Here is a 14,877-nt window from a genome sequence, read left to right on the forward strand (position 1 = left end):
GCTCCCCGTGCATGCTTACAGTGTCCGGATCCGCCGTAATCTTCTATTTTTGGTATATGTTAATTAGGTGCTAACTTGCACCGGCCGAGCTAACTGGCACTCTGATGTCAGCGTTTCTGGCCGCAGCACCGCCCAGCTCATCAATATTCCTCCCCTCTCTCCATTACAGAGCGGGGAGAAGAGGGAGAGGCGGAGGGAAGGGAAGAATATTGATGAGCTCGGTGGCGCTGCGTCCAGAAACGCTGACGTCAGAGTGCCAGTTAGCCCGGCCGGTGCAAATAAGCACCAAATACCAAAAATAGAAGATTACGGCCGAACGGCGCAGCGGATATGGGCACGGTAAGCATCAAACTGATCAGTGTACCCCGCACTACAAGCCAGTACCGCTGGTTAGTGCAGGGGGAGCAAGCTGACAGTTTTCCTTTAAAAGTCTATTTTTATGTCATTTTTATTTTTAGTAACATTTAAAATATGTTTAATGTGTGTTTCAAACTAGCGATAACTTTTTTTTTAACAAGTTTAAATCTACCACTTGAAACACTGAATACAGAACAAGTTTGAAACACACAAAACATTTTAAAATGTTAACAAAAACACAAATGACGAAAAAAAAATATTTCAACACTAACTTATTCTTAAAATTCCATCTCACGCTATAAATGTATAATTCTATTTAAAAAAAATTATTTTAACCGACACAAAACAAAAACATTTTTAAACCCATCAAACATCACTCATTCAGGCAGCATTCAATCATCCAACATTAAAAGGGGTATTCTGCCCCTAGACATCTTATCCCCTATCCAAAGGATAGGGGATAAGATGTCAGATCGCCGCAGTCCCGCTGCTGGGGACCCCCGCGCTATCATTACAGCACAGAGCGAGTTCGCTCTGTGCGTAATGACGGGCGATACGGGGGACGGAGCAGCGTGACGCCATGGCGCCGCCCCTCGTGACATCACGGCCCGTCCCCTTAATGCAAGTCTATGGGAGGGGGCGTGACAACCGCCACGCCCCCTCCCATAGACTTGTATTGAAAGGGGCGGGCCATGACATCCATCACGAGGGGCGGAGCCGTGACATAACGATGCTCCGGCCCCTGTACCGCCCATCATTACGTGCAGAGCGAACTCTCTCTGTGCTGTAATGATAGCGCGGTGCCACAGCGGGGATCCCAGGGGTCCCCAGCAGCGGGACCGCGGCGATCTGACATCTTATCCCCTATCCTTTGGAGAATTTTTTGTACTCACCGTAAAATCTCTTTTTTGTAGCCTTCATTGGGGGACACAGAGACCATGGGTATTATGCTGCTGCCACTAGGAGGCTGACACTAGGCAAAAAGAGAAGTTGGCTCCTCCCAGCAGGATATACCCGCCCACAAGCACTGAGCTAATCAAATGTGTCACAAGCAGTAGGAGAAGCCAAACCACAAAATGAGAAATTGCCCGAAGGACACCAGAAAACAACAGGCAACCAACAACCTGACCAGGAGCCGTAAATGGATGGGTGCTGTGTGCACCCCCCCCCCCCCCCCCCCCAATGAAGGCTACAAGAAAGATTTTACGGTGAGTACAAAAAATTAAATAAAAAGCTCCTTATCTCGGTCGTCTCATTGGGGGGACACAGAGACCATGGGACGTCCCAAAGCAGTCCCTGGGGTGGGAATAACCACCAGAGAAGGGAAGAGCAAGCCCAAGATTTAGCCATAATCAGGCACCCAAGAAAGTGGTTGAGGCGCAGAGGAAACTGGAACCCGGCCAACAATCACCTCGTAGCCACCACAAAACATGAGGGGCGAGGCAGGATCCACAAAGGAAGGAACTGAGCAGATACTGGGGTTCGACAGCCGACCAAATAGACAAAAAATGGTCGCCCCGGAGGCCTGCTGGGCCAAACCTGTCCTGGCAGGGGAGAAGAAGACACCCCTGAGGAAGGAGCCACTGAGGGTTGGCCGAAAACTGAAGAGAGAGAGATAAGAGTAGCTCTAATGCAGAGATTCAGCAAAGCAAGACAAACATGGCAAGGAAACGCCACTTACAAAAGAGAAACATGCCGGGGAGGCATGAAGGGAGAGCCCTGCTAGAAGGCCAGCTCAACCGTAGGACAGGGGTTGAGGAGGGAGAACAATAGCAAAACAGCAGAGCACGCTAAGCAAGAAGCAAGGCTCATGAGGCGGATACCATAGCCGCCAGAATGGGACGAAGGAGAAGGAAAAAAAACTCACGTACAGTCCCTAACGCCTGAAGAAAACGTCCAAAAAGAAGCCAAGGGCAAGAAGCAACCGCTGAAACCCGAACCGAGAGGATTAGACTCAAAACGACAAACCTAGGCCACTCAGCTTAAAACCTGGTGGAGGAAAACATAAGATTACTCCGCACAGCCACGAAATTGGGAAATGATATGCGACAAAGTAGACTGCGCACGTGGAGACGCACGAAAACAGCCAGACTAGGCAACCAAGCCCCTAACCGCGAGACCCTAAATAGACTGGAGGGAAGGAGCAGAGCCCCCTCCCGTAGGCTTGCCGCCGGCCCTGCGGTCGACCGTAATCAGACCCGGAGCGAACACGCTCCAGGCACTGATTACAAACGGGGTGCCGCGTGCATGATCACGGGCGTCTCCAGCTGCGGGACTCCCGCGATCAGGCATCTTATCCCCTATCCTTTGGATAAGATGTGTAAGTACCGAAGTACCCCTTTAAAGACACCCACTAAGACTTAACTTAAATGAGATGGTTGAGGCAGTCACAGGAGGAAGTACAGAAGACTGACAGCTCTCCACCTAGAAAAGGAGGAAAAATGCAAGGACCACCCGTGAAATAGCAGAAACATAAGAAACTCTCCCCCCCGCCCTTGAACATCGGTTAACTCTCACTCACAGGGAGTACCAGAATAGCAGCTGCGGCATACGACCCAACTTCCATGGATGGTGGAGAGGGTCCATTGTACAGCGGTCAACTCTCACTCATAGTGGAGTACCAAAATAGTAGCTGCGGCAGAGGATCCAACCTCTATGGATTAAGTAGAGGCTCCATGGTACAACGGTCAACTCACATTCACAGTGGGAGTACAGAGACAGCAGCTGCGGCAGACGGCCCAACCGCCCTGGATGGTGTAGAGCATCCATTGTACAGCGGTGAACTCTCACGCACAGTGGAGTACAGAAATAGCAGCTGCGGCAGACGGCACATCCTTCAAGAGCAGCGGAAGGGGTAAGGGAGGCCGGTGGAGAAGGGAACAGGCTTAATGTCACTCCCTGTGCAGAGAACATCTATGCAGAAGCTGTCCTTGGTGAAGTCGTCCTTTGTGGATCAAAAACCTCAGTCTAGCGATGCAAGGCAACAGCGTTAAGCACAGAAAAATGTTCATTCTGGAACAGGGGCTAAACAACCATTGCAGACTCTAGGTCTTTGGCATATGTGAGCCTGATGGAACCATGCACATGGCTGGTGCTGCAATACACGGAACAAAGGACAACAGTCTAATACAGAGAGAGAACTGAACAGCAGAAACAGGACTATCAGTCACCTGCCAAGGGCAACTGAAGCAAAAAGAAAAGAAACAAAAAATCCATTCAATATATGGTTCCCGAATAGGGGACATATCAGATATTAAATATTAGATTAAATATTATTGATACCACACTTTATCTTAGCCATAATCATTAAAAATGCCCTAAAAGGCATACTAGAAAGGCAGGGGACCAGAGGATGAAAAATATGTAGCCGTAATAACCACTATTGAACACTAGAGGGGAGCCTAATACTCTCCAAGAGAGATAGAAACAGTGCTGCAGCAATGTAGCTATGCAACCACTGCAGGGTGCAGAGCGCTCATGAGTTTTTTTTTATATACAAAGTAGGGAAGGGCTGACAGACCCCCGCAGCGTGTGAAGCACCTGATTGGTCAGGATACTGACCATCAGAGCGCATGCTAAGGCCTCATTAGGGGGTAGGGAGGGAGGAGAGAAGCCGTCCCCTTCAGCACGCGCTCCCATATGACGGGCTGCAGCCCGCTCTGAGAGGCCGGGGGCATAATGGGAGGAGGGTTTCATGCGATCCCAGGCATGCGATACGGCAGAGGGGCGGAGCCATGTCTAGGCCCAAGCCGATGGCTCAATTAGAGAGCTGAACCGCAACACGAGCCGAGGAAAACAGCTCCCATATGCGCAGGCTGCGCAAAGAAGCCATGAACAGAAGCGCCGCCAGAGGGGTCTATACTCACCCACAGGGAGCATACTCACCAATAAAGTCATTGACCAGCTATGCGCTGGTTGTTGGCGAGGAGGAGTTAACAGCCCATCCAGCAATGCACCGTGCCCCTAGCTCAAAGGTGGGGGGGGGGGGGCGGGAAATCAGGCAGCAACATGCTCCTGTTGCCCGACGCTAGAGAAAACAACAAAAGGAAAGAAAAACTTAACTTTAGACTAAAACTAGGGGAAAAAAAATAAGATCAGGTCTGGTAAGAGCACCAGACCTGTGTCTGCCTCCAACAGACACTAAGCTAAAATTGATTAGCTCAGTGCCTGTGGGCGGGTATATCCTGCTGGGAGGAGCAGAATTCTCTTTTTGCCTAGTGTCAGCCTCCTAGTGGCAGCGGCATAATACCCATGGTCTCTGTGTCCCCCAATGAGGTGACCGAGAAATTATACATTATCTTACCTTTCTTCCATTATTACATAGTCTGTGGCTTTCTCTTTTCCCTGCGAGCTCCCGAAAATGGTCCCGTTTAAAAATAACATTTAAATTGTCTACCTACAATCTGCTGCACCCCTACTACATCACGCTTGCATCTTGGATTTTGTGGTACTCTACGAAATCCGCTAACTCTGCACGACTTCCGTGCACATTATGCCCGAATTCTGCAATTACCCCAAAAATCCAAGACTCATTGGCCCTCATTTACTTAGAGTGGAGTGTAGGTTTCTTTGTGGGTTTTAATTCCCTACAATTTATTTTCCACGGCATTTACTAAGGTTTCCCTACATTTTCCACTTTCCCTACACTGCTTTTTTTTTTTTTTTACTACACATGTTCTGATCTGTCTGGTTTTCCTCAGCTCAAATCAATTACATTTTATGTGGAAACCTTAGTAAATATGTTGGGTTTTTGTGAAAATGTCGTGAACACGTCCCTTTTCAGAGACCAAGCCCCATTTCCCGGTAACCACGCCCCTTTTTTAAAGGGTTTTCTTAGCAAAATGGAGAGTTAGTTGGGGTTTTTTCAACTCTGGTGCAAATTCTGGCGCAAAATTTGGCGCAGACAGAATTTCTGGCGCAATTCGACACAATCTGGCACACAACCCGACAAAACATGTCGGGTTTGCAATAGTAAATGAGGGCTATTGACATCAAGAGTGTGGAATGCAGAATTCCAGTTGGGGAATGTCCACTTCAATAGGATTCCACAGTCTAATTCACACTGCAGAATTTTTGAAGTGTCTTTGCTCTAAATTTATGCAGAATTTTCATGTGGAGTTCTGCAAACAAATGCTCTTAGTTGGTGTCAATTATGTAAGAACTCATCTATGTTGATTTTATTTATTAGCTTCGAATAAGATAGAAAAATAAATGTAAGACAACACTAATTTACCTTGAAGAGATTGTTGATGTATCCATGAACCAGATGAAAGACTCCCAGAGGCAACTATATTAGTATTAGCATCATCTTTGGCAATTGCATCATCATCGTCATCGTCGGGTAAGTCATGAAAATGTTCCTCTTCGTCATTTTCCTAAAACAGTAGAAAGATTTCTAATAATAAGTTATAACTTTTAGATTCTTATGCGTGCTAATGGATTTCAACATATAAAACAAGAAATAACACATTAAATGCTTAGTTCGGAATGAAAGAAAAAAGTCTTAAAGTCTAGAGAGGTCAGCGCAGTTTTTTTTTTTTTAAATAAACCACATTCATTTTTATACTTTTCCCATAGAAGTGAACTTGAAAATGGTGATTCTTTTTTTAATTGTTTGTGTGTGTGTGTGTGTGTGTGTGTGTGTGTGTAAGGGTTCACATGTTGGGTCCTTAATTGCTATTAGTTACGCAAACACACACTGCTATGCATAAATACCGTGAACTGGACCATACAAATTATAAACATCAAACTAAAGAGGCACCAGTAGCACTAATGTAATCAAAAAGACAGAAGCTTTATTTAAAAAAATTAGACATTGCACTTAAAAGCAGTAGATTGGGAAGAATATAGGCACTATGACATACAGTACAGAAGATAAGGTGACGGTAGTGATATGGTAAACATATTATACAGGCATGTAAACTGCCAATGGATATAAACAATGTATAGGTATCAGCTCATAAATATGGCAAATATAAGTACAAAGGCAAGATATATAGATCATAATGCTAATAGTAGAGATAATGGACAGTCATGGAGGCATACAAGAGCCGATAAAAACTAACAACCTATTGCACATTAAATAAATATACCCAGGTTGTGGGTGATACGATTCTGATAAGCTGCATGGCAAGTATACTTATTTCATGTGCAATAAGTGGAGTTAGTTTTTATCGGCTCTTGTATGCCTTTGTGACTGCATCCATTATCTCTACTATTTTTAGGATTATGCTCTATATAGCTTGCCTTTGTACTTGCCATATTTATGAGCTGATACCTATACATTGTTAGAATACAGCCATGTAAACTGCCAATGGATGCAATGTTTATCATATCACTACCGTAACCTTATCTTCTGTACTGTATGTCATAGTGCCTATATTCTTCCCAGTCTACTGCTTTTTAATGTAATGTCTAATTTTTGAAATAAAACTTCTGTATTTTTGATTATATTAGTGCTACTGGTGCCTCTTTAAAAGGAGTAATATGGCCCCTTTTTTATTAACCCTCTGTGCCTGGGCTGCACAATGAAACAAAACAAACTATAACTCACCTGCCTACGTTTCCCCGTTGCTCCGATGTCAGTGTCCCGTTCTCTGGTCAGTCTTCTTCAGCTTCCTGCGGGTCGGTGAGTCACTCTGCTCTCAGCGTATCACCAGCAGCAGCAATGTCCCGCTGTGGCTGGTGATACGCTGGGAGCAGCGTGACTCACCGACCCGCAGGAAGCTGAAGAAGACAGGGACACAGACATCGGAGCAACGGGGCCGGGCACAGAGGGTTAATATAAAAAACGCCATAGTACTCCTTTAATTTGGTGTTTATACTTTATTGCCATGTAAACTTAATTTTGTAAGGATACAGTCGGGCAGTTTTATCAAGAGTAATGTAATGTAATGTAGTCTATACACCAGGCACTGCACCATAAATATGATATAGAATGAAATACCTGACAAGCTGCATTACAGAAACTGAGCCAAGTTTTTAAAAGGAATCTGAAAACGAACTTATCAGCCATTTCTCTGAACCTGCTAGTTTCTCAAAAGCTACTTTAGGGTTCTGTGCTTGTGTCCCAAAAGCACATACATGAAAGACACTCCAACCTTAGTATACCCCATGAAACTTGCATGAGCTAAAAATTCCTGCCTTATATTGTCCAGCACTTAGTGTCCTATGGTACCCCCATGATCTCCCTATTTATATCACACTACAGTGATAACATGTCATACTAAATCATGGCCCAGTTAAGGAAATTGTAAGTCACATGGAAATACAGTATGTTCTTGCAGAGACCAGCATTGGTCTAAGGAACTGGCTGAAGAGGCAGGCAATTAAAAAAAATAAAAAAAAGAGGGGGGGGGGGGGGAGTGTAAGCATATCTGCACTTTTAGTCAAATTAAAACCCTTGTGGAATCATTTAGATGCTTCAACAAAAACAGTCCAGATAGCCTGTATAAGTGCTCTACCTTAGAGGACTCTTTAAAGGGGTACTCTGGTGGAAAACATATTTTGAACTGGTGCCAGAACGTTAAGCAGATTTGTAACTTGCTTCTATTAAACAATCTTTACCCTTCCAGTACTTATTAGCAACTGTATGCTACAGAGGAAATTGTATTCTTTTTTAATTTATTTTTTGTCTTGACCAGAGTGCTCTCTGCTGACACCTCTGTCCGTGTAAGGAACTGTCCAGAGCAGCATAGGTTTGCTATGGGGATTTTGTCCTGCTCTGCACAGTTCCTGATCTGGGCATCAGGTGTCAGCAGAGAGCACCGTGGACAAGACAAAAAAAAATAAAAAAATAATAGAATTTCCTCTGTAGCATAAAGCTGCTAATAAGTACTGGAAGTGTAAACATTTTTTTAATATAAGTAATTTACAAATCTGTTAACTTTCTGGCACCAGTTGATTTTTTTTTTAAACAAATGTTTTCCACTGGACTACCCCTTTAAAATGATTTCATGAGAAAGTGAAAGTCAGGAGAGCTGTCAGGTCCTCTCCAATAGCTTTTATATCAATTTTATTTTAAGCTGTAAAAAATGTACAGCATAAAAAATAAATTAAAAAAAATCTAATAAAATTAGAACAAACCAACCTTAGTAGAGATGAGCGAACTTACAGTAAATTCGATTTGTCACGAACTTCTCGGCTCGGCAGTTGATGACTTATCCTGCATAAATTAGTTCAGCTTTCAGGTGCTCCCGTGCGCCGGAAAAGGTGGATACAGTCCTAGGAGACTCTTTCCTAGGACTGTATCCACCTTTTCCAGCCAACCGGAGCACCTGAAAGCTGAACTAATTTATGCAGGATAAGTCATCAACTGCCGAGCCGAGAAGTTCGTGATGAATCGAATTTACTGTAAGTTCGCTCATCTCTACTAAGGTTGGTTTGTTCTAATTTTATTAGATTTTTTTTATATTTTTTTTATGCTGTACATTTTTTACAGCTTAAAATAAAATTGATATAAAAGCTATTGGAGAGGACCTGACAGCTCTCCTGACTTTCACTTTCTCATGAAATCATTTTAAAGGGGTAGTCCAGTGGAAAACGTTTAAAAAAAAAATCAACTGGTGCCAGAAAGTTAACAGATTTGTAAATTACTTATATTAAAAAAAACTGCCAAGCCAAGAAGTTTGTGACGAATCAAACTTACGAAAACGAAAGTTCGCTCATCTCTAAACCTAAGGCTAGGCTTCCATTAAGAGACTATATTTAATATATGCCAAGAAAAGCCTCACAGCAAATATTCTCAAGTGTACCTTTTTGTCCCCCATAAGGATTTTATTATCTGCAGGTATAAAGTTAGTTAAAATATACTATACAAAGTAGTACATTTTAATGAATTTTCGCTGGGAGGGAGGCAGCCTCAAAATATATTTAAAAAGGGAAATGGTAATCACTTTCACCCGCATTAACCTATTGGTACAGGTGTGTAGTGCTGGTGACACTGATAATGATACTTACCTGTTCCGCTCTGTAGTCCTGTCATCTTGCTGGGGCCAACGGAATGGAGACAGGTAAGTAAAGTTATCAACAGTGTCACCCACAATACACACCTGTACCAGCAGGTTGGTGCAGGTGAAACTGATGTTAGTTTCCCTTTAATTTGATGAATGACGAAACACATAGGATTTCTAACAAGCCGTGCTTCACCACCAGCACAGCATAATCCATTGAGAAGAGTCTCTTTCAGCATTAGCCAATGTAGTGTTAGCCTCCTCTTTGGATGATACTGAGATGGTAATTTTCAGCTTGTTATGAAGGCGGCCCTGTCTTGCAGTAAGGGTGCCCCCAACCCCCTTGGGAAAATACTGTCCTACACTGATCAGGTGGCAGACACTGTGTCACTAGTAACAACCCCCCCCCTGAAGTTGTCTGAAGTAAGTTGGCATCAACAGTGTCAACTAGACTGTTGGCCTAGTTATAGATACAGTGCTGACGTATACATCGCATGATCTTTCAAATGTATACCACTGACACAAGCTTTTATAGTGATGTGAACGAACCCTAAAAATAAATTGGCTCATTCTAAAATACGTACTCCGTTTTCATGCAACAACACTTTCAATCCTGGCTTTAATCTAAAAATTTCTGATATAAGGTATAAGGCTCCACAGATAAATGATGGCTTTTGGCAACAGGTGACTTGCAGCAACCTCTTCACAAATGCTTTCACCCGTCTCAGTACAACATCAGCTTTCATTGATTTGAAGAGAAGATTGAGGAACATCGTCTGCTTGGAACCCTGAGATAATCCAGGATCTAGAAGTTTTCTGTTAATGGAAAAGATAAAGTTAAAACTGTTGTAACGGTTTAAAAAAAACAAAAAACATTGAAAGAATGTATTAATATTCTGTACGCGTGAAACGTATCCATCTTTATAGGCTTTCCTAATACAATTTTTTTCTTTTTCTCTTGCTCTAGTAAGCCTTACAGTATAACAATTTAGGTAACTGCACAGGACATCAGTACATAATATTGATACTTCCAAGCACAAATAAGTAGAAAGGTACACAGTCAAAATGTACAGCATAACAGCCCTACTGAAAGATACTGAAAGAAGCCCTGCACCTAAAAGTGGATATGTAGCTTAGAGATCCCCAACAGCAGTTCAGATCAAGTTAGAGAAATCGGACCCATACAGAGGTGAAATTATGCAACACTTCATGTTTTTTGTAAACCACCTCTCAAGGCGAACGATAAGCGATACACAGGTAAACTAATTAACAGTAAGGGGAGTGGGACAATGCCAGAAATGAGCACTAAGTTTCCTCTCCAAATAAAGAAGTCTTAGGACTCCCTCCTTGGGTTCAAATGGCTTCTTGCTACAACCAATAAGACCCAAAATACAGCATTTAGACATAAGAGGTAGCTGCTTGTTATAGATCCTGCATACAATATCAAATACCTCATACCTTATGTGTGGCTATGTATAGTTTTTTTTTTTGTATGTGATATGCAGTGGTATACCTGTCACTAGGTTAACAAAGCATTGTGCCGCACTTATCGCAGTGGTGGCCAAACAGACCCCCCACCCCAATTCACTCTAGGGCCGCTGTGATGAATTTTAATGCACCATGGACAATTTTGTGTCCACTCCTCCCCTCAGCTCTCCAGACAATCCGAAAGCGGCTCTAATATACATTTCTCACCTCCGCCTCTCCGCTCTGTATTACTGGCTACTGCGCATGTGCCGCATACGAGTGTATAATAAATGATCATATATATATATATATATATATATATATATATATATATATATATATATATGGAGGCGGAGGACAGGTATCGGGATCAGAGAGGGGAGGGGGGTTGGTAAATAAGTGAATAATGTGGTACATGAGGGGGAGTGGAGAGGTGGGCTGAACTATAATGACACAGAAGAAATCAGAGGGGGAGGGGGTAAAATGGCACAGGGAGCATGGGGGGGGGGGGAGAATATATCGGGTGTGTGAATTTAATAAAAAAAAACTACTTGTCCACGGGACTAAAACGGTTGTCAGGAGCAAAAACCGTCCCAAATCCCATTCATTTCAATGAGCCGATCAAAGTCAAACGTTGATCAAAATGAATGGGGTTCTGGCCGGATCCAATACACTACAAACTTAGTATGAACTGGCCCTTAATAAAAACTTAATAGGTAGACCAGTATGCAAACTCATCAGGTGAATAGGGACCCTGATAAGTAAGTTTGCCCGATTAAAGGAATACTGCAGTGCAAAATAACTTATCCCCAATCTGAAAGATAAGTTTTAGATCGCGAGGGTGTCCGACTGCTGGGACACCAACCCCCCCCCCCATGTATCCTATAGAGATATATGGATGGGGAATTTCAGCCGCTGCATCATGCTGGGGACACTCCCTTCATGCTGGGGCCCAGTACAATATCGCAGGGGGTCTGCAGCAGTCAGACTCCCCGTGATCTATCACTTATCCCCTATCCTTTGTATAGGGGATAACTTATTTAGCACTACAGTATTCCTTTAATACCCCCCTTCAGGTAGGGCCACCTGTGCCATTATATTTTCTCCCCCCCCTCTCCAATGCTCCCTGTGTCATGATATATTCCCCCTCCCCTCAATGCTCCCTGTGCCGTTATATATTCTCCTCCTCCCTCATGCTCCCTGTGCCATTATATACAGGGATGTGGAATTCCTATCGCCAGACGCCCAGGACATGCAGTTTCGGGAGCCAGGCAGGTGAATTTTTCCGGCCCTTAGCCCTTCGGGCAAGCAGGACCGGACCTTACAAGCGCGGCGGCGCTCAGCAGTGTGTATGGAGCAGGCTCCTGCCCGCTCCATACTCTGCAGCCTCCCGCCGCTGTGAGGTGGAGCTTTGCGACCCGTGCAGACTTGCGACAGCTCCTCCCCAAATTTCCACCTCACGATCGCCGAGGCTGGCTATTAAACCTTTAGATCGCCGCTGTCAAAGCTGACAGGGGTGTCTAAAGGGACATGTGAATGCTCCCTGGTGGGCTAGATCGTTTTAATAAAAGTTTAAAAGACACACATTAACCTGTTGGGGGACGAAGGGCCTATCCATACGCCCCTGGGAATTTCAATCCCCGCCGCGCCGGGACCGGACCGGGGTGACTGCTGATATCAATCAGCAGGCACCCCGTGCAAATGCCCAGGGGGTTCATCAGACCCCCCCCCCCCCCCATGTCAGCAATCGGCGCAAATCGCAAGTGAATTCACACTTGCGATTTGCACTCATTCCGGGTCATTACGGGTCTATGGTGACCCGGAATATAAGGGGGATCGCGGTTGTCTAAGACACCTACGATCCCCATGAAGGGATAGGAGTGAGGTGGCAGAGGTGCCACCCCTCCTATCCCTGCTATTGGTGGTCTAGACGCAACCACCAATAGCAGATCGGGGGCGGGGGGTTAACTTTAGTTTTCCCTGTCCGGCCCAATAGGCGGGGCAGGACGGGGAAACCAGCGGGGACCAGCACCGAAGATCCACTTACCGATCCGGAGGCTGCAGGCGACGATGACGTGCGGCAGAAGAGGATGGCTCCCTGGATCCTACGAAAGCCGGTAAGTTGCCTAGCAACATCTGGAGGGCTACAGTCTGAGACCATTATATATAATGGTAATGGTCTCTAACCTGTAGCCCTCCAGATGTTGCAAACCTACAACTCCCAGCATGCCCAGACAGCTGTTTGGACATGCTGGAATATGTAGTTTTGCAACAGCTGGAGGGCTACAGTTTGAGACCATTATACAGTGGTCTCTAAACTGTATCCCTCCAGATCTTGCAAAACTACAACTCCTAGCATGCCCAAACAGCTTTTTGCTGTCTGGGCATGCTGGGATTTGTAGTTTTGCAACATCTGGAGGGTCACAGTTTGGAGATCACTGTGCAGTGGTCTATAAACTGTAGCCCTCCAGATGTTGAAAAGCTGCAAATCCCAGCATGCCCAAACAGCTGTCTCAGCAAGCTGGGAGGCACACTGGTTGGAAAATACTGAGTTAGGTAACAGAAGCTAACTGAAGCTTTTCACACCAGTGTGCCTCCAGCTGTTGCAAAAGTACATCTCCCAGCATGCACAGTCTGTCAGTACATGCTGGGAGTTGTAGTTTTGCCCCCCCATGTGAACGCACAGGGTACATTCACATGGGCAGGTTTACAGTAAGTTTCCTGCTTCAAGTTTGGGCTGCGGCAAATTTTTCGCCGCAGCGCAAACTCCTAGCGGGAAACTCACCGTAACACGCCAGTGCAAATGTACCCTAAAAAACACTACACTAACACAAAATAAAGGGTAAAATACTACATATACACCCCCTTACACTGTCCCCCCCCAATAAAAATGAAAAACTTATTGTACGGCACACTTTCCAAAATGGAGCCTCCAGCTGTTGCAAAACAACAACTCCCAGCATTTCTGGACAGCCACTGACTGTCCAGGCATGCTGGGAGTTTAGCAACAGCTGGAGGCACCCTGTTTGGGAATCACTGGTGTAGAATACCCCTATGCAATCCTTAATTTAGTCCTCAAATGTGCATGGCGCCCTCTCATTTTGGAGCCCTGTCGTATTTCAAGGAAACAGTTTACGGCCACATATGGGGTATTTCCCTACTCGGGAGAAATTGCACTACAAATTTTGGGGGGCCTTTTCTCCTTTTACCCCTTATGAAAAGGAAAAGTTGAGGGTTACACCAGCCTGTTAGTGAAAGAAAAAAAAATGTTACACTAACATGCTGGTGTTGCCCCATACTTTTTATTTTCACAAGCAGTAAAAGGAAAAAAAGACCCCCAAAATTTGTAACGCAATTTTCTCCTGAGTACGGAAATACCCCATATGTGGGCGTGAAAAGCTCTGCGGGCACACAACAAGGCTCAGGAGTGAGAGCGCACTATGTACATTTGAGGCCTAAATTGGTGATTTGCACAGGGGTGGATGATTTTACAGCGGTTCCGACATAAACGCAAAAAAAATACCCACATGTGACCCCATTTTGGAAACTACAACACTCACGGAATAGTGAGCCTACACCTCACAGGTGTTTGACGAATTTTCATAAAAATTGGATGGGAAAATGAAAAAAAAAAAAACATTTTTTTTCTAAAATGCTGGTGTTACCCTAAAAATTTGTAACCCCATTTCTTCTGAGTAAGAAAATACCCCATATGTGGATGTAAAGTGCTCTGCGGGCAAACTACAATGCTCAGAAGAGAAGGAATGCCATTGGGATTTTGAAGTGAAAATTTGTCCAGAATTGAAGGCCACGTGTGTTTACAAAGCCCCTATAGTGCCAGAACAATGGACCCCCCACATGTGACCCCATTTTGGAAACTACACCCCTCACGTAATGTATTAAGGGGTGCAGTGAGCATTTACACCCCACAGGTGTCTGACAGATTTTTTGGAACAGTGGTCCGTGAAAATGAAAATTTTTATTTTTCATTTGCACAGCCCACTGTTCCAAAGATCTGTCAAACGCCAGTGGGGTGTAAATACTCACTAAACCCATTATTAATTCTGTGAGGGGTGTAGTTTCCAAAATGGGGTCACATGTG

At 44.5% G+C, this 14,877-nt stretch overlaps 1 protein-coding gene across 2 annotated transcripts in view; it reads right to left on the reverse strand.

Annotated features, from left to right (window-relative positions):
• The window catches only part of CEBPZ (CCAAT enhancer binding protein zeta), a 104,455-nt gene that overhangs the window by 72,756 nt on the left and 16,822 nt on the right, over positions 1–14,877 (reverse strand). For both annotated transcript variants that reach the window (XR_008891429.1, XM_056566969.1), the window contains exons 4-5: positions 9,893–10,124; positions 5,591–5,732 (exon numbers count right to left, since the gene is read on the reverse strand). Coding sequence is in view for 1 of the 2 variants with exons in the window: in XM_056566969.1 (XP_056422944.1) it covers positions 5,591–5,732; positions 9,893–10,124 (374 nt within the window). In the remaining variant the exon portion in view is untranslated. The remainder of the gene's footprint in view (positions 1–5,590; positions 5,733–9,892; positions 10,125–14,877) is intronic.

The sequence above is a fragment of the Hyla sarda genome, chromosome 3 (genome assembly GCF_029499605.1).
Source record: "Hyla sarda isolate aHylSar1 chromosome 3, aHylSar1.hap1, whole genome shotgun sequence".
NCBI classification, from domain to species: domain Eukaryota; kingdom Metazoa; phylum Chordata; class Amphibia; order Anura; family Hylidae; genus Hyla; species Hyla sarda.